Source organism: Akebia trifoliata, unplaced genomic scaffold (assembly GCF_017979445.1).
Source record: "Akebia trifoliata isolate Shusen 1 unplaced genomic scaffold, ASM1797944v1 Contig00095_ERROPOS300000, whole genome shotgun sequence".
In the NCBI taxonomy this organism is placed as follows: Eukaryota; Viridiplantae; Streptophyta; class Magnoliopsida; order Ranunculales; family Lardizabalaceae; genus Akebia; species Akebia trifoliata.
The window spans coordinates 46069-73626 of NW_028236846.1; the positions used below are offsets into that span (position 1 = coordinate 46069).

The 27558-nt window shown below is 35.0% G+C and overlaps 3 protein-coding genes across 3 annotated transcripts; all 3 read left to right on the plus strand.

Annotated features, from left to right (window-relative positions):
- Window positions 1-342: 342 nt before the first annotated feature.
- On the plus strand, window positions 343-6688 carry LOC147381967 (peroxisome biogenesis protein 19-2-like). The gene is made up of 5 exons (XM_086429728.1): window positions 343-476; window positions 564-612; window positions 709-997; window positions 4502-4818; window positions 6507-6688. The coding sequence occupies exons 1-5, from the start codon at window positions 437-439 to the stop codon at window positions 6550-6552; spliced, it is 741 nt and encodes a 246-aa protein (XP_086285854.1). The 5' UTR covers window positions 343-436; the 3' UTR covers window positions 6553-6688.
- Window positions 6689-8277: 1589 nt separating this feature from the next.
- Window positions 8278-13711, plus strand: LOC147381968 (uncharacterized). The gene is made up of 2 exons (XM_086429725.1): window positions 8278-8425; window positions 12483-13711. Exon 2 carries the CDS (start codon window positions 12509-12511, stop codon window positions 13478-13480), a length of 972 nt encoding a protein of 323 aa, XP_086285851.1. The 5' UTR covers window positions 8278-8425; window positions 12483-12508; the 3' UTR covers window positions 13481-13711.
- A 7507-nt stretch (window positions 13712-21218) lies between these two features.
- LOC147381969 (putative glycerol-3-phosphate transporter 1) lies at window positions 21219-25329 on the plus strand. The gene is made up of 3 exons (XM_086429726.1): window positions 21219-21372; window positions 23207-24309; window positions 24496-25329. Exons 2-3 carry the CDS (start codon window positions 23289-23291, stop codon window positions 25047-25049), a joined length of 1575 nt encoding a protein of 524 aa, XP_086285852.1. The 5' UTR covers window positions 21219-21372; window positions 23207-23288; the 3' UTR covers window positions 25050-25329.
- Window positions 25330-27558: the final 2229 nt, after the last annotated feature.

Genomic DNA, 27558 nt, shown 5'->3' on the forward strand with positions numbered 1-27558 from the left:
CATGAACGAGATGAGATGCAAAATAGATGACTCTCTCAACTCATTTTTGTCTTAGATGACATTTTAAACCTTGAGTAATGTTAAAGGAACCCCCAATTATTATACAGGGCATCCCATTACAAACTTTTTTATTTTTTTTTGTGTCTCATATATGTTACAAGTTTCGAAATGAGCCGATTTTTGGCGAGGATGACCTATATGGTGAGTAGATCATACTCACAAAAAAACCAACTCATGAAAATTCAGCCTATTCCGAAACTTTAACCCGACAAAATAATTTGGTTATAGTGTGGGCTGTCCTTATTAATACGTGGAGTGCCTTTAACATTATGCCAAAACCTCTGAGTCACCCAACGCAATTAACTATCCAACAAACAAGAAGCTGTATGCTTTATTGCCTTTGCTCCCAAAGAGAGAGAAAGAGAGAGGTGCATCCATGGCCGATCACTCAGACGATTTAGACGAACTTCTCGACAGTAAGTTTGATAACCAAAACTAACCCTTTTTGAATCTCTTTCTCTCTTCTGTAAACAGAGTTCTAAATTCTCTTTAAAATTTTTCAGGCGCTTTGGACGATTTCGATAATCTCAATCTCACTACTTCCTCACATAGGTACCCTTACTTTTGATTCTCCTTTAATCTTTTGTTTTACAACATCTTTTCTGTTTGATTTTAGTTCTGGGTTTCTCGTTTTTTGTGTTTTAATAGGAGCGAAGATGGTGGAGACAAGAAAGAAGAGAAGCCTTCTTTGCCTTCTGGGGTTCAAGGATTGGTTGTTGGTTTGCCTGATTTGCGAAGTAAGAAGAAAGGGAAACAGAAGGCTTTGAAGGAAGATCATGTTTCTGAGACTCTCGAGAAGCTAAGGGAGCAGACTCGAGAGGCGGTTCGGGGTTTAGAGTCGACAACTGCCCAAGCAAAAGTAGGTGGAGATGGTTTGGGGAAGGATGAAATGATGGAGGATTGGGTTAAGCAGTTTGAAGAGCTTGCTGGGTCTCAGGTATATTTAAATTTCCAATTAGGGTTTGTTGGGTTCTTGGAACTTTGTATTTGTTTCTAAATTTCTACCATTCACGTTATGGTTTAGTTGTGAATTGTCTTTTTTAGATAATTATAGCAATATATGTACATCAGATAAATGGAAAGCAAAGATATAGGAATAGAAGGTCGAGGAGATCCCCTTTTTTATTTGATCCGCGAGTGAGATTAGTGTTTTGTAGTAATTAGCAGGTGAGGGCGGGTTTTGAAGCCATGTTGTATTCAAAAATTGACTCCCAAGTTGGTATGCATTGGAATGTATCGGCCAATACGGTATTCATTAACCGAAAAATTCAATTGATATGATATTTGAAACCTTGCATAGTAGTGCTTAAGAATGTTGTCATGATCTTTGTACCCTCAATAACTTGGATTGCCCAAGTTGGTGATTCATATGTTATCGGTGATAATTCTACTTGCTCAACGTATTGGATTTATAATCTTATTTTCATAGGTGAAGTATTAGCTTTATATGGAATGGTTAGTATCTTATTGTATAATATTATTTTATGTTCCATCCAAAAGGTGAACCATTGATTGAATGACCCACGTTGATTCAAGTTGCATTGATGAAGGCACCACGAACCATTGTGTTACTAGAAATCATATATTGTTAGTTGGCTCACTTTGTCTATGAGAGTGTTCTCACCCCAATCAGAATCTCTCAGTTTTTCAGTAGATGGAAGGTATTTCAACAATCACAAGGCATAAATGAAAGTTCGATTTCAACTCCAAACCTTGAAGAAGGGGACATCTACCATGGGTAATTAATTCCCTTAACATTTTAAGGTCATTACACACTCATTGTCTGCCATCCAACAATTGATCTCTTGCTAAGATCTCATTTCCATGGTAATCTCTCAGATAGCAAGGTATTTGTTGTGACAGTGGAATCCAACATTGATTCTTTAGCAAAAGAATTGGATTGTGAGGTGGGTAGTTTTCCATCTTGTAACCTTGGCCTTTTGTTTGGAGCTTGTTGCAGATTGAAGATAATCTTGAATGCAACAGTAGAGAGAGTTGGTAGTAGACTCGTAGTGAATACTAGGTTCTTATCAGAAGAGGCGGTATAGCAATCATTGTCCAAATTTTTCTCTAGCATCTCCTTTAATTTCATGTTTATCTTTGCCATCCCGAAGTTAGTAGTCAAGTTGATTGAGATATTGTTAGAGATTTCTAATGGAATGATAAGGAAGATACCCCTAAATAGTATTTAGTAGATTGGAACTCTAATTGTTCACCAAAGAAAGCTGGTAGTTTGGGTTTTAGGAATTTAATGCTTATGAACAAAGTCTTGTTAGGAAAGTGTCTTTGGAGATTTGGAGTTGAACCTAATTGTTTTCGGATGAGAGTAATCTAAGCTATTTATTTTACAAATTTGAAATTTCAACTTAGCCAAGTGGTAAGACATGTGGAGTGTTGTTCCCACGTCCTATGTTCAAACTCCTTTGAACCCAACTTCATTTGCTAAACACTAACCCTATACCCATTGAAGAAAAAAGAAAAAAAAGAGAGAGTAATCTAAGTCGAATATGGAGTAGGAATTTGGGTTGTGGAGTGGAGATAGGAGTTCGTTATTTGGGTGTAGGGTATGGAGAGGTATTTAGAATGGGTCAGAATTTAGCAAGATGTTGGTTTAGAAGTAGGTAAAAAGGTGGTATTGGGAAAGTTGGTGTGATATTTTCAATTGATGACTTAATTTCTCGATCTATATTCTATTTCTTTTAAATATAGTAATTCAAATTTTTTTGGTGTTTAGATGATGAGAACTCTTGCAACCTTGGTTTTATAAGAAACTTCAATTATTGGGAGGTGAATTCCACAGCTTGTCTCAGACAATATATTTATAACATTCCCATTTCCCCTGAAGTCCTTGTCAAATGCATGTGGAAGAGGAGTTGTGATGTTACTTTTCAATTAGATCATTCCACTACAATTAAATCTTTTGAGATGTTCTAGCTTTCCTGCTTCTTTTATCTATGGTAATGACATATCCTCTAAAGTGTCTTTATTGGATCACCGCCCTAGATAAGATCTTAATGACCATCTCATATCTTGTAAGATCATCATAGTCAATTGCTCAACGTGCAAAGCTAGCTGTGAAACTATTAATTACCTAATCTATTGCAAGTTAGCCTTTATAATTTTGTGTTATTTTTTATGTATCTAGTGGACTACTATATGATATATCACCTCTTTAGTCCAAAATTGGAATTCCCAATCCCAGGTCTTTTCTTCTAAACTCTGCAATGTATTTGGGGTATACGGGTAGAGAGAAATGTAAGAACCTTCAACGGGAAGGATAATCAATGCAAGATATCATTAGTGTCAACACACTTTTATTCTTACGGTTTGAACTCTATAACGAGTTTACAGGTTTGTTTTCCGAGGATTTTGTATTTAGATGGAACCTTGTGCTATACGGAGGAAGTTAGATTGATAATTACTTTGATTTAGCTTTGTGTTATTTTCCTATGTGGGCTTATTTGCTTAGGTTCTTTAAAAGCAAATATGAGAGTCTTGGTAAGAGATGAAGAGAATAAGGAAGAGAATAAGGAAAGGTCGATTTTTTCTTCTTCCAGAAATTACTAAAAAGGACCAACAAGGAGACTTGGGGCTAGCAGGATATACATGGAAGATCCGAGTGCACATATACATCCATAGAATTATGGTACAAAAGTGGAAACAACTCTAGTAAAGATGAAAGCAAGTAGGCCCTTAAGATCAGATGATATTATTCTAATGTTAGTATGAAAATGAATGAGAAGTTTTGAATTGTCCTTGCTAACTAAGATATGGAATAATATTTTAGAGACTAATAAGATTTTGGATGACTGAAGAAAAAGCATTGTCGTACCTTTAAATAAGAATGTAGGAGCAGAGCTGTACCGACTATTGGGGTATTAAACTGATGAATCACACCATGAAACTGTGGGAAAGGGTGATCGAGTAAACGTTAAGACAAAATGAATTTATCATATAACCAATTTGTTTTATGCCAGGTAGATCAATCGTCAAGGGAATCTTTTTTACTTAAGGCAATGATAGAGAACTATTTAGAAACAAGGAATAATCTTTAAAAAGCGAATTTGGTAGGTATGGGAAAGAAAATAGTCCCAAGGACATGTATGAGAGGGTTTTGACTATTTGAGGGGAAGGATATGAGAAAAATGTGTTACCAATTACAATTGATTTATGTAGTTGAAGCTATTACAATTGCCTCTGTTTTTCTTCATTGAGAAGCCAAGGAACTGCACAAGGTACTATTGTAGCCACTATTCAAATAGATCTCTAACAACATCCTTTTTGGCTATGATAACACTTTTTTTTTTTTCCTTTTAGAAGCTTGCTCTCTCTCTCTCTCTCTCTGTCTCTCTCATGCAAGGTCCTTTTGTATTATAAAATATTCCTTATCACAACCTTTTGAAGGCTATTATTAATGCATTTTTTTATTTCTTTTGTGTAGGACATGGAGTCTATCGTGGAGACCATGATGCAACAACTTTTGTCCAGGGATATTCTTCAAGAACCCATGAAAGAAATTGGAGAAAGATATCCCAAGTGGCTGGAAGAGCACAAATCTGGATTGAACAAAGACGATTATGATCGCTACAAGCACCAATACGAGCTCATAAAAGATTTAAATGGAGTTTATGAAAATGATCCTGGTAACTTCACCAAAATTGTTGAACTCATGCAGAAAATGCAAGAATGTGGCCAACCCCCAAGTGATATCGTGCAAGAGCTTGCTCCTGATCTTGATCTAACCAACCTTGGCCAATTGTAAGTGTTCTATAATGTTTTGTATGACCATCTAAATTTGTTAAGCATGCATATATCGTGTTACGACTTGGACATATTATTAAGATATGAACTAGATTCATCAGCCTTTTAAATAATCGTTGTTAGAAGGTTTTTCAAAACCTTGCAACTTTGATGTTGGCATCATCCTTCATGCCAACATTCTCCAGCTTGTATGCTCTACCTATATGAATGTAAAATCATAGAAAACTTTTCAAACTTTATTCGGCATCATATAGATACCAAGGTTTAAAATCTTAGTTTTAATGCAATGTTTATGTTTGCCGAAAAACCATAACAATCTCAACTGAAACACTCCGAGACAATCCAAACAATCATGAAACAATGAATGTTCCAGAGTTGATATTTCGTTCCAGTCTTGGCCAAAACCAGAACCAGAATTTTCCATAAAAAAGTTTTTGGCCTGATTATGAGGTCCAGAAAAATTGGAAATTTCAGGCCATCAAGCAGTTTTTTATTTTTATTTTTCACAATTGATACTTTGAACTGATTTTGATTTTGATGCAATGACTGCCTTCTTTTTCTTTGATCTCCTTGTTCCACTCACATTATGATCACTCCTAGTCCTTGGATTAAGAGGAAAATCTGGATTGAAGAGAAAGGAAATCTAAAGAACACCGAGAGCCCGAGATACATAGGTTTCAAACTCAAGTAGCCCTTGAATCTCATCTTTATGAAACAACCATCTTTCACTTTTAATAATTAATGTCATTTTTCAATGGGATATTTTGGACCCCAGAATTTATGCAATGTAACTTTTGTTAGGGCAGTTCTAGGAATGAGGCGCTAGTTAAGCTTGATGGGCTGGAAATATCCCAAAGTGTTCGTTTATGTTATTTCAGTTCAATTACCCATAGTGATGGAGTTATTGTTGAGGATGTTGCGATATAATTAACTTTGCTTTAGGGAGCTGAATGTTGGCCAATCAAGAAACATGTCCATAGATAGAATGAGTGTGAGAGAGACAACGATGTTGAAATGGACAAGTGAAGACTAGGAAACACAAACCAGACATGAGAACATTAACGAAATCTAAAAATAGCTCCAATAGGAAACAAAGAAAATTGTTTGTAGTGGTTTGTACATGTAGAAAGAAGACTGATGACCGTATCAGTTGAAGAGCGCTTTGGTGCAAGTCAAGAGATCTTGAAGTGTGAGAGGGATGGTGAAAATGCCATGGATGGAGATAGTAAGAAAAAAAAAGTGAAGATACGTATACCTTGACTGAAGCTTTGGCCCGAGGTATAGATGAAAAGTGAAATAGAACAAACAATAACTAAATTCGTTTATGGGAGATGGTCATGTGAGAACAGAAAACGTCCAACATGACTTTTTTTTCTTTATAATTATAAGATTTCATGCAACCCAAAGAAGAGATGAAAACCTAAATAGGTCTAGAGGGCCATCCTTGAAACATACAAAGAAAATTACAGTAGAAAGCAGATTGATACCTACTACATCTCAGTCTTCAAAGAAGAAAACCTTAATTTCATGCAGTAGTACACCAGAAAACCAGGACCAATAATCACATTGTGCATCATTCTTCTTGATATTTTATAGAGAATGATATTGTAGCATTGTTACATTACTTGATGATTTGCACTTTGTCTCTAACATTATCTCTCTTGTTTTTCTTCTGTGTGCTACAGATCACCGGAGATGCTCGAATCTCAGTCCAATTGTTGTATAATGTGAGACAAATCCTCAGTTATATTTCTTTACTGCACTTTTCGCTTCCTTCTCTTGTGTACTCTTTTTAATTTCATTTCCATGATATGAAAAAATAAGGTAATTTGATTATATAACTTTATCATCTTTTATTTCAATTTCATTTATTGAGTCAGTGCTTCAAGTTTAATGTTGTGTTTATGGTAGCATGTGTATCTGTTGGAACTGCATTAAGAGAGGGTAGAAAAATTAGTCTTCACTAACACGATAGAAGATTACAACTTTTATGCAGCCACATTACCATAGCTTCACACATGTGCACACACAAACCCTTCTCATGGCCCGGCCAATTTTACAGCCACATTAATCACTATCTCCTTGTGTCTCTACTCTTACCCATTAAAGTGATAGGGAGGCTCACTTTTCTATATCAACGCAGTCCACCAAATTTTCAATGTTTTATAATCTTCTTATGTGTAGCTGTGGATCCATCCACAAAGAGAAGCTTTTGAATGATTCTCTCTTTAGGATCAATGATCGATAAATGTGTGGCCACACCCCTTGGTTGACCAACGTACCAACAACCAGTCCTGTCTGGTGGAAATGCAATTTTCCTCTCATACCTTGAGATATGTGCAATGAACCATCAAGATCTTTAATCTCCATTATCAGCTTGAATTCTATGTTAATGGGGTTATTGTGAATCTTCCATTGGACAATACATCGCAAAGGTAAGAGTGTTTGGAGGCGTTAAGATCATTGTTTAGAACAAGTTTTCATAAATGAAAACCTCAAGTCGTTGAAATTGCTAGTCTCATTGGAGCTCAAAGGTAATAATATTAAGAAAAGAAAAAAAAATGATTTGTTTTATATTAAACTTCGGCTATCTTTTTTAACGATTTAGTAGTTATCTCTTTATCCAACTGATGAGACAACGTGCAAGATGATTTACATTGAACACCCTGTTCATTAACGACGGTGAGATGACTCACTTGGTTCGAACGAGTTTTGAAACCACGTCTTTCTCTCTACATCTTCTACATCTTGAAGAAAAGATATCCATCACTGCTCCATTCCTTTCTAGTTGTAATATAAATTGGTGATTTAAACATATCCTCTATATTTTGGACAAAATTAAGAAAACCCTGTATTTTAAAAAAGCCATTGATTTTCCTCCCCAAGCAATCATCTTCCCTTGTAAGATTGTGATCTCCTTCGATCTTTAAACCTAAAAATACATGATAAAATATTTTAAGAGAGCTGTTATTGGCAACGGAAGTCTTACTTATTACACCCCACTTAAAATAAAAAATAAGTCAATGATTAAGAAACATGATTTAAAATATCATACCTGACTCATAGAATATAACGGGGAAGCCGGCCCCAAAAGCAAAAGAAGAAAGCTCAAGATACGGGTTCAAGCTAACGGGAAGTCGGTGGGAAAGAACTTCTCTTTCAATCGATCAATGAAAGAACCGTAATGTTGTGTTATAATGCTTTGTAATGTTTGAATGATGTGTTTTAATCTTTAATTAATATTTGATTAATCATTTAAGAAAGTGGATTGTAATAAGTAAAGTTGGGGTGCCAATAGGAGCTCTCAATTTAACCTATTGAAAAATGTAATTTTTTTAAAAAAAAATAGAAAATTAAGGATTTTTGACTAGAAGTTGACGTGAAATAAGACGAATTTTTTAGAGAAAAAAAAACTAGGGGTTTGGGAACTTGGGTTAGAAGTTGAAGATGGGGGCATTTAGGTCATTTTTATTAGTCTCTTTTAGAAGACCAAAAACGTTGGGGTATCTCAAATAAAAATAAAATAAAAAAGATCGATCGTTTACTTTTCTGTCGCACTTGCATCCAATCCAACATTCGATTTTGCAATGGTTTTTTGGAAGAGGTAATTGTTGATTTCATCCTCTAATTTACCTCTCTATCAGTTTTTAAATTACTGAATAATGCAAATCTTCTGTTTTTTGTGCCCTAATATCTTGTTTTCTATTACTGATTCATCACTTTTTCCCTTAAACTTTTGATTGATTAATTAATATTTCATAGTGAGAGGAGAATCTAATCTTCTACCGAGATTTAGTCTAATATCATCGGTAGTATTTTCGTCATTTTCATTAGACATCATAAAGAACGAGAAACTAATGATTGATTGGGGAAAAAAGTTGGAAATTTGATTCTTTGGAATCACTCCCATTTGGTTCTCTGTGTTTTTGTTCATCAAAGAGACAAGGTTTTACCATAATTGTGCTATTTACAGATGATAATTTTGCTTCTTGTTGAGCCCTTTAAAGGTTTGTTAGAGAGGGCATCAGTGTTGTTCTGTTAAGGAGTTAGCAGTTTTTTAGTTTGTATTTGTGAGCTTGAGTTCGTTCTATAGTTGCTAAGAACAAGATTGTTTTGGTTGAAACAGTAACCATGGTTTTAAAACTTGTTTTGATGTCTCGTCTCAGATGTGTTTTCCGATATCGTTTGAGTTGCCTCGTTCAACAATGAGAAAAATGAACTATGGTTTTAAATCTCGTCCGATACGTTTGACTTGTCTATCCATCTCGTTGGTGGACGATACCAAAACATATCGGACAAGTTGTCTCGGTCTTGGATGAGATTTAAAATCATGACAGTAACATGTCGGTTATATACAGGCCAAAGTTGTGAAAATATGAACAAATGGTATGGAGGACAATATTGGGGTTTGTATTCTATTTGTGTAAGATTTTCAAAGAGTTTAGAACTGTTTTCTTTTAGGATTTATTTATTTATTTATTGATGTTCTATGTGGAATATATGTAGGTTGAATTTATTTCTACTTAGGTTGATAGCAGATATATTATACGATCTACTTATGCACACGCTGATTTAGGTATTGTTATGTCATTTAGTATGCTAACTGCTAATGATATGTCGTGGAATGAGTCTTATTGGAGTCAATATTTCAGACACCTTGCGTCTATCTCTGCCCTCTGATCTAAATCAGTGTTTTCAAAGGCGTTGAACGTGTATATATATCTTTAGGTTTGCCTCGGGCAGGGCTCTCAAAAAATTCCCTGAAACTTTAAGGATGCCTTATTCAAAGTTGTATTGAAAAAAAAAAATCTGAACTCCTTAGTGGAGGCACATGCCTTTTTGGCTCCCTTAGATTAAGTCGTATGCCTTATGAAGATGCGTTGTATTTCTTTTTTTCTCTATGTTTTTCTAGCATCATTACATAATCAGCCTTATAATTATAAATTGTTCCTTTTAAAACATTCAATTTACATAAAGATCCTTCTTTTGTCCCTAATCTCTAAAGCCCCCCCGACACTATGCAATTCCAATAATGTTTGATTTTTCTTCTCTTTTCCTTATTTTTGTGTTTCTTCCCTCTTAATGCCAAACCTACTACACTTCTTCTAGTTTGAGAGTGTTTTTTTTTTTTCGTTCTTTTTTCTCTCTTTTTATTTCAAGTTAGAGAGGGTTGTTACTCTTCAAGTGTGGATTTTTTTGCTTGATGGATTAAAAATTGGAAAGTTGGAAGTATGAAATTATGGTCATGTTATAGTTTTAATTTGATTTTGAGAAGTTTGGAAATTGAATTTAGATATTAAGCTTTGTAATGTGAAAATATTTATTGTCATGTTATTCTTTCTTGTTCTTATAATTTTCCTGATATTCTCTTTTATTTTGAAATTTGTTATTTATTTGTACATTTTGCCACCCTAAGTATGGGAAGCGTTTGGAGGCCCTAAAGAGAGCCAAACATTGTGCCAAACAATTTTCAAAATAGGGGTCAGTAGTTTAGGAATGGGCTGATTTTTGTGAGGATCTCTATGGTGAAGAGATCATCCTCACCAAAAATCAGCTCATTCTGAAACTTCTAATCCAGTTTACAAGTTGAAGAATCGTGGACCGTCCGATTTTTCTAAACCACTTTTGATGGGGTTAGAAGTTTCGGCATGGGCTGATTTTTGGTGAGGATGATCTTCTCATCATAGAGATCATCATCACACAAAATCAGCCCATTGCGAAACTTCTAACCCATACAATGAAAAAATGTTTGGCTCTCTTTAGGGCTTCCAAATGCCACCTTTTAAGTATTTGTCTAATGCCTACTCAAGGCTTTGGCTAGTGAAACCCCTCGCTTCATGTCTGTGAACTATGTATTTCTCATTAATTGTCCTATGAAGCAATTCATTTCATGTCCCAGATTATCAGGTTAGACTGACCAAGTTAAAAAGTCTCCATACTTATTGGTCAAAGCTATGAGTTATTTTGAAATTTTTAGTTAGTTGCTTCCTTTCCACTGTCTGATGTTTGGTTGTGAAGTGCCAACTTAGCTAAGTGGTAAGACGTGTAGAGTGTTGTTCCCACGTCCTAGGTTCAAACCCCCTTGAACCCAACTTTTTTTGCAACCACTAACCCTATACCTATCAAAAAAAGAAAAAAGATGTTTGGTTGCTACATCATAATATGTGCTAACATTACAGTTACTTCCATCCTGCTGCCAAATCCCCCTACCATTAAGTTACCCAATTTACAAACCTTTGGGGGCCTCTGAGCTCTGGCCCCATCTATTGTAAGAAATTGATTTCAAAATGGTGTTGAGGGGGTTGACAAAATCAGATCCATCTTTTGGCTTCTCCTGTCTCTCAATATCCTTCCCTGATTTGAAGAGGATCAATTCTTGATAGCACCCTTGCTGGAGAAGCTGGACCAGACCTACCATCAGCTTGCCTACTGTAAGAAATTGAAGTAGAAATGATATTGAGGTGGTTGGCAATCAGAGAACCACCTTTTGCTCTTTTTCAATATCCTTCTTGAATTGAGGAGGATCAATTCTGAATAGCACCCTTGCTGCAGTAGCTGGTCCTGATCTCCAACAGGAAGGGCTGGTTGGCTCGGGCTAGCTAGGATTGGACCCCTCTCATATATTTTAGGCCAATTTAGCAATTAAAACAAACTGGATTTCCTACATTTTAAGGTTGAAGGTTTTAGGAACACCAAGGGGCATGAGATTAGGGGTGGTAATTTTAACACGACCCGCAAACACACTCGAACACAACACGTGATGGGTTTAGGTTGAGCCTAATCGTGTTGACCCATCTAACACGTTTGTTAAACAAATCGTGTCTGGGTTGGGGATGTCAACCTGTCTAACCTGTTTTGACACGTTTGGTTATCGTATCACTAACGTGTTGTGTTGACCCGTATACAAACACATTTAATAGCTTTTTTTTTGTGTGTGTGTGTGTGTGCAGTGAAACTTGATTTATGTTTTACAATACTTATGTTAATGGTAGGTTGGTAGATGTGGGTTATAATCATGTTTGGGTTGTAGTTAAGTTTATGTTCAGCTGTAATTGTGTGTGTGTTTGAGTCACAATCATGTTGTGTTTCACGAGATATATGTGCCAACCCAAATATGACACATCCCAACATGTTTATTAAATGGATTACACAGGCCGTGTCGTGTTTCCTATAAAATAAAGGGGCTAGGTTTGGCTTTAAGGTTTTGACATGGTTATTAAATGGGCCAGTTTCGGGTTAAATTTTCAGAATACCCTTACCTCAAAACGACAAGAAGACAATACAAAACCCGACCCATTGCCATCCCTACCTGAGATAATAGTTTCCAAGCCAGTTGGTTTTTGGTGGACATAAAATGGGTGATGGGACCAATTAAATGTTGGAATGGGGCCAGATCCATGCTTGTAGTGGCAAAAGATTCATTTTTAGAGTTCATCACAATTGTTTGACCTATGCAAAAGGATGATCCATAATGGTAAATGGATCTGTATTCATTGTTTAGTTTCTCAAAGGGAACTTGATTGTTTGAAAAAGGATCAAGTAGCATTTTGGCTATCATATCTTGTTATTGTCAATTTGGAGCATTGGTTCCCTTTTTTACTCTTTTCTGCCATATAAAAATTTCCCTAATAAACTTCTCAAGGTTTCGATTTTAATTTCAGATAACGATAAAACAACTAGTCAACAAATGAACCAGGCAATGTCATCCCTATCATGGCCACCAACTGTAGTTACTACAGCTATTCCCCAGGTCCAGTTAAGAAGCCTTGTACCGTGGAAAGCACCAAGGCTCCTACATGGAATCACTTTTCCCCATCTTCACCTCAAACACTCCCCTATTCGCTGCACCAAACTAACCCCTTGGGAACCTTCGCCCTTCACATACGTTCCCACCGAGGAAAGTGAAGGAAGCTTCTTAAAGGATAGTGGCAACATTTTTGAATCCATGAATGCAGAAGAAACGGTTGAATCTCAAGTTAGTACCGAGGATGCTGTTGGAGAAAAGCAATCATCCCAGCCTCTTAAATGGCCTATGTGGCTTTTGGGTCCTTCCGTGCTACTTGTTACAGGAATGGTACCCACATTATGGTTACCTTTGTCCTCCGTATTTCTTGGTGCCAACATAGCCGGCTTGCTTTCCTTGGTAGGACTCGATTGTATTTTTAACATTGGTGCAACTTTATTTCTCCTTATGGCCGATACTTGTGCTCGACCAAAGAACCCAATCCAAGCCTGTAAAAGCCGGGCTCCTCTCAGTTACCGGATCTGGAATATAATTGCTAATGTAATGGGCTTCGTCATTCCCTTGACGTTGCTCTTCGCTTCTCACAAAGGCTTTCTTCAACCACAACTATCTTTCATCTCATTTGCAGTGCTTCTGGGCCCCTACCTTTTACTTTTATCCATACAGATGTTGACTGAGATGCTGGTGTGGCATTGGCAGTCATCAGTGTGGCTAGTAACACCGGTCATTTATGAAGCTTATCGGGTGTTGCAGCTTATGAGGGGTTTGAGGTTGAGTGCTGATATTGGTGCACCCATTTGGATTGTGGAGACCATTAGAGGATTGGTGTCATGGTGGGTGTTGATACTTGGGGTGCAGCTTATGAGGGTAGCTTGGTTTGCTGGATTCACTGCGCGAGCTCACCGTCAAACTTGAATCTAAACTACCATCGACTTACAATTTTTTTTTGTTGCTGGAGGACAGGTCGAGAGACATGTTTGCAAAAGGTATACTACATGGCCATCAAAGAACATGTATGTTTTATGATAAAATGTAAATAAGAAATAGTAATGTGTAATTCTCTCTTTTCTAATTGTATTTATTGTGATTTATACAGAACTTATGCTTCTGAGATATATTCATTTAATGCGTATGGTCTTTTTCATCTTTTTTTATTTATTATTATTTTTGTGATCTGATCTAAGTAGGCAAGTACAGAGCGGCAGTTTGAGATTTTTTTTTCTTCAGTATGAGCTGGCCGATCAGATTCTCACTTAGCTGAGAGAAACCCTCCCCAACTGGTTCGAACCGATCGACATGAATTGATATCATGGTTTTCAAACATGTATCCATTTCTTCTCGGTCATGAACAAAGAAAAAGGAATAAAACTTGTGGAAGAAGATTGCGGTGGTTTCATCACATCTCGTTCATGAACTACAAGAATTGTCTGACCATGTAGTGATTGTACCGAGCTCCTCATTTCAGCATGTAGACTGCCAAGTTGGTCCAAATGGCACCCCAGCCCTCTAGATTTTGTGGTCTCGATTGGGATTATAAAAAGAATAATGATTTTCTAACATATTCCCCCATACTCTCTCGATGTGGCATGTGCTAGAACCAAAGATCTTTTTTCTCGGGATACACAACTGTACAGAGAGTATGGGGGAGTATGTCAGAGGGAGGGAGGGAGGGAGGGAGGGAGGGACTTTTGTAAGCAATTTCATACAAAAGGAACCCAAAATTAAAAGTAGTGAACTCCACTTATTTGCAAATAATGCTAGTAATTCTTCAATTATTAGTGGTCGTGGGAAAGTTAGGAAGGTGATTGAAGTTCACTTAGATGGGTTTGTGCATATTTGCTATATAATTTGTAAGTAACGTCCACCGATGATTGTATATTTAAAATTACGAATGATAAAGTATGATTCGTGATAATCTAACGCCCCCATCATAAAACCGTAAATCATTTACCTCGGAATACACAAGAAAAAGATTTATGGTTCTGCATATCCCGAGCCAAATGATCTAGGGCTCTGTGATGGGGGGATGTGTATGTCAGAGGGAGTCGTCATAAAATCATTTTTCATAAAATATAACTGTTGGATTTTAATTCAATTCAAGTGAGAATATAATGGCATACATATATACCAATGGTATATATAAATAAACTATTTAGTAATGTTAGTATATTAATATAAAAATTATTTAATTTTTATTTTTACATACATAAGAAATCTTTTTATTTTTATAAATATGCATTAATATACACATCTTTACCATTATAATGAGAGAAAGCCAAGCCTAATAGGTGATTGTTCACACCAAAATTTGTCCCACTTTTATATTATCCAAACTGTTATTAATCTTCCTAAAAAAAAAAGTATTTGAACAATCCCACAACTCCATAACCATCTTAATTGGTTTTGGAAAATATTATCTATGAAATCAACTTATTTAATATTTTAAATTACAAAAAATTCTTATACCATATTAAACTAGAAGGTGGCATATGCCAACACACATGTATCAAAACGGTTTATTTGTCATTTAAAATATTGATTATAGGGGTTTTGAAGTATATATAGTAAAAAAACCCTGAGGGGTTGGCTCAATGATAATTTTAGATTGATAAGTGATTAATTCCCATAGGTCATGAGTTCGATACCTAGCATGAACATTAATTTCTTAGGAACCACCCACAAAGGTGCACCCTCACTTACCCAGTGCATTATAAAAAAATAAAATAAAAGATTAAAAAATAAAAATGTTACATTTATAATTTTGAAAACTAAGTAACGTTAGGGTTACAATTTTCTTGTTTTTTTATAATTAAATTTATCAAAAAGACCTTGATTATAGTAAATTAAATTATAAAAGTGGAATCCTTCGTGGCCACTCAAATTTTATTATGATCACTTATAAAAACCTTTTCTCATTATAATAATAAATATGATAAAATTAGATTATCTATTTAAAGTAATTGAAAAAAATTATATTATACATAAATAATAATTTTTATAATACATGTGTGTTTGTACATGCCACCGTTTACTATATAATATTAAGATAGTTATTTTAATAAGGTCAGGTTTCGACAAGTCTTCACAAAACAAAAAATCCAAGTATCAAGATTTATAAGTACTCCCATAACACAATCTTAGAGATTCTTATCTTAAGGATAAATTTCAACCATTGAATTATGTGTTTAAATAGTTGAGATCATATATTTTTTTCATTAGTCATTTTTTACGTATCCCCGTGAGATCGACTCTTTCAAATATTTAAAAAAATAAACGTCAGCAATACTTATTAAAATGTGTTTTTTTATGAGTCATTCTTCACGGATCATCATATGTATTCCGACTATTTTAAATATTTTTAAAATATAAACGTCATCAACCTTCTTTAAGAAACATATTATTCTTCTAAATATAAGGAAGGATACATGAACCTTCCCAAGAAATCGACTAACCACTATTATAATATTTTTTTTATTTACACGTGTCATGAAAAAAACATAGTTGTTTCTAACCTGTGACGAACTAGGTACGACTAGTCGTAATCAAAAGTTGTGGGCGTGGAGGGAATTACATATACTTAAAGAAAGGGTATAATTGTAATTTCAAAACATTCATTTAAGTGTAATAATATATATATATGGGTATAATTGTAATTTCAAAACATTCATTTAAGTGTAATAATATATATAAGACATTAAATGAAACCGAGGTGAAACTTCCTGCTTGGCCCCCACGTGTCGGGAACTCTTACGATGCGGACAAGCTATGGGAAGTCGGCCAAGAGCCTAAAAGAAATTATGCCACATGGACACATACGACAACAAAGCCTTTATTTGGCAAAGCTCCTCCGTAACTTTTGCCAAATCATCTGCCACGTGTCAAGTAAGTTGTAAGAAATAGGCGGCGGCCCTTTATCTATAAATTATCCGTTTAGAGGATATTCGAATCTTTCGTAAACGGATAAACAGAAGTTGGAAATTTTAATATGAGGCCTACTAAACTAAAATATATGACGGCAACTAGTTAATTACTTAATAAAATTATTTCAATTAAACACCTCTTGATTTAAAAAAGAATATCGATAATATGATTCGTTAGGTGGCATACTCAATCGACTTCCTAACATGAATAAGTTCACGGGGAATCATGTATCCCGAGCCGTGTAGATCTGCAATTCATGAATTTGTCAGGTCAAGAAATTGATTGAGTATGCCACTTGACGAGTCATATTATCACGAATAAAATGTAATATATAGAAAATACTTTTCATATCTTTATTATTATAATGAGAGAAAATAAGAAATTGTTGGACACCAATTTTTGAAATCCACTAATGCCTCCACTTTTGCATTTGAATATAATATATTCAAGGTCATTTTGATAAAAAAAACCTAAAAGTTTTTATCGTGCAACCCTAAGAATTTAGTTGGTAGTTTTCAAAATTACAAAAAAAAAAATCCCTTTTATTTTATAATACTCAAAAACCTTCAATCAGTAATTTAATTACATATAAGCCCTTTTAATACATGTGCATTTACACGTGGCCTTTTAGTATATATATAATGGGAGATAGAAAAATGTAGATGGTATTGTAAGTGAGAATCGAGCCAGAAAGTATAGGGAGATGGGATCTCATGGTGATATCAAGAAAATGGATCCACACAAAAATATTTGAGACTTAAAAATATATCACACAATGTAAGGGAGGATCCGAGGTAGCGTTTCGTAAAAATATTATGTGCTAATTAGACCAAGAAACCAAATCATCCCACACGTGTACTGTTTCCTTGATATCATACACCTAGCCTTCGTTGGTTGACAAGATATTGGACAACTTACCATCTTAGGCATTTTGGACAAGATCGTAGGCAGTCTGGAATATCGTAACCGATGCAACAATGGAGCTTATATATTGCCATGTGCCATCATCCTACCACCTATACAACCAAGGTTTCCTAAGCTGTCGCAATGTATTCGTTGCTCCTTTTACTTTCTCCATGGTCTCTTTCAACAATTGAATTCTCCACAAAATCCATCTTAGTATTTTAATAGAATCCTACCAAGATTATGTGACTACTTTTATATGAGATTTTTTCTAATAATGAAGCACATAGTCTTTCCCTTCCACAAGATGTATCAACACATAGGCATTGCTTTCCTCATAATAATCCCTTTTTTGTGAGTCGAAAAACAAATTGATTCAATAATGCTTGATGAATATTAGGTCATCAACATTGGATTTTTATGGGAAAAATACATTGCAGCATGATTATTTTCCTATTTAATATTTTAAAGGGTATTTTTGTTATTTCAATTTGTTATTCAAAACTTAAAGTTAATTTTCCTAAGGGTGACTTTTATTGTAAATCAAACTTAGAACTTGTTTTGTTTATAAGAAAATAAATTACAAAGAACAATGATCAAATCATTTTGCATAAGAGACGTGTTAATGGTTCTTTAAGATAGTCAAAGCCTCTTATTTATCCAAGGGAACATGACAATACTATCTCCAGGATTCAACCTTAGCATAAACTCATCCTTTTTCTTTATATGTTTGCATTGATTGGTAGGAACTTATATTCTGCCTCTTTAAAATTCTCAAAATTATAATAGAAAGAATAAGTTCTCACAAAAGTATGAAATTATTATTAAAGAAAAATGAGATATATGAAAAATCTGCCCAAAAATAATAAGGTTAAGAGATTGATATAGTGATGGAGAAAAATTTGGGACTATGAATTACTATTAATTGATATATGTCCCACAATTTCTTTACGTTTCAAGATTAAGTGCATTATTGTACATGTATTTATTTGATATATATATCTGAAAATGTCTTCCAACCTCAACTTCATCTCTTTTGATCGAATTCACACGCCTCAATTTTATGAATAACCCTCGGTCTATGAATGAGGATAAATTCATAAACTTTTATCCATGAACTTAGGTTTCAAATTAAATACAATAAATTTCATTGATTCAAATAAAGCATCCCCTTTGGAAAGAGTTTAAAGCTCAACTCCACGTTTTAATAAAAAGAATTATATAAATTTTATTTATTTAAATCATAAACCAACAACCTTAGTTTTTGATATTTTACTAGGGATGTTGTTGAAGAAGAATCCTTTTAATTTTAAAAGTTATGTCTTAATATTGTTTAATAAAAGAAATAATAGTTAATGACTTTGCTTGTTGTGGCCTGTGGGGCCTTATAGAGAGAGAGAGAGAGTCAAAATTCTCTCCTGAGTTCAGCTCCATTCGGACTCAGTTCCAATTCCACCTTGCTAAAATTGACTCGGTGAGTTACTTGGCATTTTTAGATCACATGAAAATGGATTGAAAAGAATTGAATCGGTCGAGTTGGCTCGAAGCAATCCAAACTAAGTCCAAAGCCGGTGTGCGGGACAGGAGGCGTGCGCTGCAGGTAACATTCTCAGAAACGGTGTGCGACGCACGCTTTTGATACCACTTCAGTATATAAAATATAAAAGAAAATATTAATGATAGGAAATGAACACCACAATTGACTCTCAAAATGACCATAATTGACCCTCAAAGTGACTTTTGAAAGCGATACAATTATATATAGAGTATTTTAATTAAATTGGTGATATTAGATTTACCCCTTTTGCAAAATGCAAGATTATGTTTAACCCCTTTGTTTGTAAATCAAGGTTTATTCTCGAGATATGTATTATTATTATGATACAAGTAACTCTTGACCATTGCATTGAGCATTTACAAAGTCATGATCACATGTTTTTGCACGAGTCATTTTCTAGGAGTTATAAGTACCTAACATTGATAGATATATATATATATATATATAGGGTCCCGTTCAGCAACAAATATTTTGGCAAAATATTTTTCAAAACATGGGTTAGAGGTTTTGGAATGGGCTGATTTTTGGTGAGGATGATCTCTCACCGTAGAGATCATCCTCACCAAAAATCAGCTCATTCCAAAACTTCTAGTCCCAGTTTACAAGTTGAAAAATCGTGGACCGTCTATTTTTTGTAAATCATTTTTGATGGGGTTAGAAGTTTTAGAATGGGCTGATTTTTGGTGATGATGATCTCCTCACTGTAGAGATCATCCTCACCAAAAATCAGCCCATTCCAAAACCTCTAACCCATATTTTGAAAAATGTTTGTTGCTGAACATTTCCCATATATATATATATATATGGGAAATGTTCAGCACCCTAAGTTTTACCACACACTTTAACAAACGTTTTTTGTCCTACATGGGTTAGAAGTTTTGGAATGAGCTGATTTTTGGTGAGGATGATCTCTATGATTAGAAGATCATCCTCCCCAAAAATCAGCCCATTCCGAAATGTTTAGCCCCATGTTTGCACGTTGAAAAATCGTGGACCGTCCATTTTTTGTAAATCAATTTTGATGGGGTTAGAAGTTTTGGAATGAGCTGATTTTTGGTGAGGATGATCTCCTCACCATAGAGATCATCATCACCAAAAATCAGCTCATTCCGAAACTTCTAACCCATGTAAGACAAAACGCGTTTGTTAAAGTGTGTGGTAAAACTAAGGGTGGCGAACGGGACCCTATATATATATATATATATATATAGAGAGAGAGAGAGAGAGAGAGAGAGAGAGAGAGAGAGAGAGAGAGAGAGAGAGAGAGAGAGAGGGCGGTTCGACAGCCCTAAAGATTGTCAAGTTTGGTGTCAAACATTTTTTGTAAATCACTTTTGATGGGGTTAGAAGTTTTGGAATATACTGATTTTTTGTGAGGATGATCTCTACGGTGAAGAGATCATCTTCACAAAAAATCAGCTCATTTTGAAACTTCTAACCCTAATTTACAAGTTGAAGAATCGTGGACCGTCCAATTTTTGTAAATCACTTTTGATGGGGTTAGAAGTTTTGGATTAGGCTGATTTTTGGTGAGGATGACCTCCTCATCATAGAGATCATCCTCACAAAAAATCAACTCATTCCAAAGCTTCTAACCCATATTTTGAAAAATGTTTGGCACACAACTTGGCAAACTTTAGGGTTGCTGAACCGTCCCCATATATATATATATCCATCAAAGAAAGATTCATTAAAAGTTTAATTGTACCTTTATCCTTTTAAGTAGATTGGTAAATGGAAAATCAAGTCTCTCTAGTCTTTTGAATCTTTGATTCCATCTCAAATAGATATTTAAATCAAAGATCAATCACCCCAATTAGGGATTTTCTAAGTATTGAGTCAAAATATTTTTTATTATTAACTAAAAATCATGGTAGAAAACATTAGGCTTTTAAGTATGATTTTAAATCTCGTCCGGGGCCCAAGTCAACTTGGCCTCTTTGAGCAACGATATGGATATATGAAGTGTCTCAACATTCACATCATCTAACCATACAAATGAGATGTCTTGGATGATATTTTGATGGTCGAGTCAATTGGGATTTTGTAAATTTTAATTAAAATAATTAAGTTTTTTTTTTAATTTTAAATATTTATTATATAAATAAAAAATAATTTTATAACTAAATAATTTTAATCTATTTTACTTTAATTTAATTATATGTAAATTAATCAATATAAACCCAATTTACTCGTCCATGGACGGGACGAGACGAGACGAGAAACCAGGGTTTTAACTTTTAAGCCATTTTTTTTTAACCAATTCATGGAGGGCAATATCGTAATATCAATAATAAAGAATTCATAAGGGTATTTTAGTAATTGAACAGCATCATCAGCATTAATAAAAAGCGTCGAGTAGCAGCAACCAGTGCATTCGTTCGTAAGCAACTGAAGTGAAGAACACAGTCAGAGAGCAAGCGAGGTATGTTCATCTCTTCATCATCGACTTTCTCTCTCTAACATTTCTTTTTAATTTTTATAATCTTTTTTTTTGTGTAAACTGGTCGTCTGCCTGGTTTTTGTTCTTGGTGGAGCTGTTCTTCTTTCCTTTTTTTTTTTTTTTTTAAAGAGCTGTGGGTATTGAATATGATCATTTCATGGTAATTTAATTAATGGGTAAATTTATAAATGATCGATCTTGGGTATTTCTCATATTGTTTAATGGTTAATGTTGTAGTTTTTTTTTTTTTTTTTTACACTAATGTGAACTAGTGTCAAAGTTGTAAGCTAATACGATTGATGGTTAACTTTTCTAAAGAGTAATTTATGTTTGTGAATTTAAAACATGGGATTATCTTTGAATTTCCAATTATTTAAGTTCATGTTAGTAATTTCACTTTGTGTTTTTCGATGAAAGGGTGAATAAGTATTGAACCTGAATTTATGTAAAAATCACAGGTTTATCTCTGATGTTTCAATGATTTCTGTTAATTTGTTTTTGTTTGTGAAATAAAAATGATGAATGTCAAGCCAGAAAGATCATTGTAAGATAGATTGATTCATGGGTTTATTTTCAAAAAATGTAATTTATGAATTTCAAAATCATGGGTTTATATATGTATTTTAGTGATCTTGTGTAATATTACTAAAATTTATTGTGTCATTTTTCGATTCATTCGGTTCTGAAGGTAGACTCTTTTCAAAGGAAGGGACTTGATGTTTAGATTATTACATCTGTTTTGGGTTTCTATGTTTTAATCCATATTTCTAGATGGATTTATCCAATTTGCTGTTTGTGTTTCAAAAATTGATCTGAATTTTCTAGACTTGTTTGAGTTCAATTTAGATAAAAATAAGTTGAAAATATGAAAATGGATGGAACTTTTGGTCAAACTATGCAAGTGGATATGCTTTTAGAATATTTTTGATAAATTCTGTATTTATAATGAATCTACCTTGAGTGCAATTTTGGAGACTCAGCGAGACCACACATTCCCAAAATTACAAAAATACCCACATTATGCACATTGGGATGCCCTTCAATAGAAGTGGACCAGTGGGAATGTGTGGTCTCACTCTTAGCGCGGTCTCCAAAATTGCTCTCATTTTATATCCCTTTGGTTTTATAGTATTCACACTCACTTTATATCCCTTTGGTTTTAAAATATTCGGTTATGTAATTTTTGAAAACACAAGGGTTATAATTTCACTACAAAAGTTTTTAAACCGAAGGATAAATTTATCTGGGTATGTAAATATTTTAAAACCGTATATGGTTACATAGTTTCGAAATTTGTTTTTTTGATGTCTGTGTAAAATACCCTAATAATAATCAGTTGGAAGACTTGAAGCCCTGTTTCCCAGTAAAAGAATTGATGTCTAGCTCTTAGTATACAAAGTGAACCTTTTAATGTTACATTGCCCGACTGAAATTCAATATAAGATTGTTAACGCCCATGGTGTGGTAAAAAGCTGTGAGATCATTTATTCAGAAGCTCAGCTTTAATATTATTAAGGCCCACTTGTCATTCGAGAATTTGATGCAAAGTACTCTTTTTGAGAATTATGGAGGAAATACTGAAACACCACTGACGCTTCCATCTTTAAATTTACGATATAATAGCTAAACATATGTTTAATTTACTTGTTTACTTTTGTGGCTCCATTTTAATGTCGTATGTCTTCCTTAATTTTTGTTGTGGTAGATGTCTTAATCTAGTTGTTGTGTTCTGTGTGTGTTCTTTTATTTATATTGCCTTTGTGGTTTTTTTTATATCTTTGGTTTGAAGTTCACATTTCTCGTTTCCTGTTTTCAGATTTCAGAAGGCACACATTGTTCTATAAACAGAAGACCAAATCATTTCTCCCTTACGACTCGTCATCTTATTAGTGCCACCTATGGGTTCACTAGAGGAACCAAAATCTGAAAAAAACTGTTCAAAACCATATGGAATTCAATTTCTAGAGTACATCAGAAACTCTGCTGTCTCCTATAGAACATACCAAGCCATTGTCATAGTTTTAACATTTTTTGCATATGCAAGTTACCATGCCACCCGGAAGACCACAAGCATTGTCAAGAGCACCCTCGACCCCGACGCATCACAATTGGGTTTGGGTTTCCGCTTCTCCTCCTCGCTGACAAGAAAATACTTCCGTAATTCCACCGACAACGGACAAGTGTCATTGGTCCTTGAAAAGGGTTGGGCCCCATTTGATGGTTCAGATGGCACAGCTATACTAGGAGAAATCGATCTGGCTTTCCTCTCGGTATACTCTTTGGGAATGTACTTTTCTGGTCACTTAGGTGATCGTTTGGATTTAAGGATCTTTTTGACTGTAGGAATGGTAGGAACGGGTTTGTTTACGTCACTCTTTGGGTTTGGGTATTGGTTAAACATCCACAATTTCTACTATTTCTTGATAATTCAGCTGTTTGCGGGTCTTTTCCAGTCAACTGGATGGCCTTCAGTGGTTGCGGTGATTGGGAATTGGTTTGGGAAGAAAAAGCGTGGTCTGATTATGGGGATTTGGAATGCCCACACTTCCATCGGTAACATCTCGGGATCTCTGATTGCTTCAGCTTTATTGAAGTATGGTTGGGGTTGGTCTTTTGCTGTTCCCGGTCTTCTTATTACGTTCGTCGGATTGGTGGTGTTTCTGTTCTTGCCGGTTAGTCCAGAGTTTGTGGGAGCTAATCTTGAAGATGACGATGAGTTGGAATCTCCGAAGAAAAGCAATGAAGGAATCACAGAACCTCTTCTTGGATTGAGAAAAGAGGTTGTTAAAGAGAAAGCTGTTGGGTTCATAGAGGCATGGAAGATTCCTGGGGTTGCCCCTTATGCTATGTGTCTCTTCTTCTCCAAATTGGTGGCTTACACATTCCTCTATTGGCTTCCCTTCTACATTAGTCACACAGGTATCAACTTTTAAATTTCATATGCTTTTTTTGGTATTTGGGTTTTAGTAGGGAGTCTTCTGGGTGTTGCGAAATGTGTTTCATAACAATAATGATAATCTGTTGAGTAAATGTGTTTTGAAGTCTCTTAAAAATAATGATAATCTATTGGCTCTGTACTTAATTATGTTTATTATCATCTTGCAGCAATCGACAGTCAGTATTTGTCTGATGAGACAGCCGGGAACCTATCAACGTTGTTTGATGTTGGAGGGGTAGTTGGGGGAATCCTTGCAGGCCACATATCTGACCGTCTTGGTGCTAGGGCAATAACAGCGGCAAGCTTCATGTATTGTTCGATCCCAGCTTTGTTCTTCTACAGGAGTTATGGTCATGTCTCTTTGTACTTGAATGTAGCCCTAATGCTTATCACGGGTATGTTTGTTAATGGACCATATGCCCTTATAACAACAGCGGTATCTGCCGACTTGGGTACACACAGCTCATTAAATGGGAACTCCCGTGCATTAGCTACGGTTACAGCAATCATAGATGGGACAGGTTCAGTGGGCGCTGCACTCGGACCATTGTTGACGGGATACATTTCTTCAAATAGTTGGAATGCTGTGTTTTCAATGCTGATGATGGCAGCGCTACTTGCAGGGCTGCTTCTAACACGACTTGTAATGGCGGAGGTGTCGGAGAAGATTGAAGTATTGAGGTCACAAGCTAATCCCTCTTCCAGATCCCCCGAAGTGTGATTCAAACGATAAGGAATTTAGTGTTAGGTTTTGCTTTAGTGCATTGGCGAATGGGTGGAATGAGATGAAGCAAATTCCACCCATATGTACATAAAGAACGAAAAAAAAAGTACTTTTGTTTTATTGATTTTAAAGTTGGAAATGGGGAAGAAGTACCAAGTCTTGGTTCTTTGTCATTGTATGTATTTTTGTAAGCTTATTTTCTGTGTTTCACCAAGGATGGTTCATTGAGCATGAATGAAAAATTTTGAGGTTTTGAGAAAGTTTGCAATTAACACAATGTTGTATCAAGTGATCTTTTTTTTCTTTCTAGGCTTCTTTCTAGGCAAGCTGAGAGTAGTGGTTAGCAATTAGTAGGTGAAAGTGGATTTTAACCATATCAAGTGATTTAAACAAGAATAATTTATTATAGAAGATAAGAATTGGAGAAGATCGATTTCTTTGAGAAGGGATTGGGACCTCCAAAATAATTTTGAGGAGATTAACCTCTTAGGTGAATATTTATTTATTTAATAATGAGAACATTTTAACATTTATGAAAATGACCATCAAATGACTGAATTTCACTTTCTGATACTTTCAGATACCTGCTTACCCCGTAATGTCGGTTAACACTTCGTTGTTCAGACTCAAGGCCATACCTTATTACCCCCCTCTCGCCCCCTCTTTGGAGTCCGGGCAGGCGGGGCTCTATGGCCGTGAACTGACCTCTATCTAGATAGCTACTTGAAATTTACTCTTTTCATAAAAGAAAAATTCACTTAGTTGTAAGTTGGAGGGAGTTTCGATAACAGAATCCATCCATAAATCTAAACCCATTAACCTTTGACCAAAGCATCACAACATAATCCAAAAGTGACCTTTCTTAACTAAGGGGGAAAGAGGAGCATGTAAGAATGCCGACGACTCCCTAAGCCACTAGTGATTGATACGTCGGTTTTCATAATTAGGTGCCTTTATTTTTATTTTTTTATAAATGAAACAGTCATTTGATGTACTAAAAAAAAAAATGATTGATTCGATAATTTTTACAATATGCTTTCCTTTTCACAGAACTGATGGTTTGTAATTATTAATAAATTTTATGATGGGATCCCATCTTTCCACCTCTTTCTCAATTGACAGTATGACAAAAGTTGAAGAAATCACAATGGGAGCACATCTTACCACTCTTTTTGAATTAATTTGTCCTTAATAAAACATTGAAGATAAGATTTCTTTGTCCTTGTAAAATTCAGAGCCCACCACATCAAAAAGTAAACTTGACCACTTGTAGCAAAATTAAAGCAACCATAAGTTTTTGGCATCCCCCCTATAGTGGAATAAATATATGAATGTCTTTTAAAGTGAAATTCAAATTATCAGTATTTTTTTTTTCCCTTTTTCTGTGACCGACCTCTATATAGACCATCAAAATCTGGGATTACGTGGTTGTCATACCAGATTGTATTAATCACTGGAATTGGAGGGAACAAAAAAAGGGTGAGATTTTCTTGTCCTGCTATCTGGACAAATAAAAGCCTACATAGCCACTTGGTCATATGGTGGGCCACGTCTTAATGTGGAATGGTGTATGTGGGCTTTTTTTATCTTGATAGGTCCATGCTCTAGTTGATGTTGTTCAGATTCTTGGATCATATGATTGCACCTGAGAAGATCAAGTCAATCTAAATTTCAACAAATTTTAGAGGTTTTACTGATAAAAAAATAGTTTATTAGAGGTTTTTTTTTTTTATATATCAAGATTTCCTACCTTTGCCATTTCAACTTACTTGTATAGATTTTCAAATCCCTAGCTTTATTGCATCACATCCGGATCACAACACTCGAAAAAATGTAAACAATTGTCAGTTTTCAAATAGAGCACCATCCATTCTATATGAAGATCACATGTTAGCTTAGTGTTACAGTCAGCCTATCAATCAAATCTGTATGCTCAATGTCACTTGTGTGTGAAGGTGTGCTTTTAATCATTCCACGTATCCACCGTTGGTTTGCACTTAGGTCAGGTTTTTGATCATGGTTCTGAACCAATGCGGGCTGATCCTCACTCTGCAGATCAGTCGGTCAATCAGACTTGTGTGTAAATTTGACAAAGAAGACAAGATTTTCTTGTTCTCTCATTGTTGGTATGGTATTACATTGACCATGACAATTTGCACGACCACTGGAACCATATAAGATTGCTTATAGTACCTCTTTGGACGACAAAAGGTAGTCAGCGAGTTTGATTGAAATTGTGAGCTTATCAAGAAGAATCGAGTTTACCAAACATAACAAATAATCGGTTCGGTTGAGTTCAACGGAAATAAGATGTGAAATATGCTGAGATAAGGATAGTGAAGAAGAGCTATCCAACAGTTACCTTGAGAGAGGAAGCAAACAGAAATGAAGAAGCAGCCATTTAAATTCGAACTACAGAAGCATCAAATGAAGAAGTCATTTAAATACTTGTATATAGTTTCACTTGAGACTCCTTTGGCTTAGACAGATCTTCTGAAATATGAAG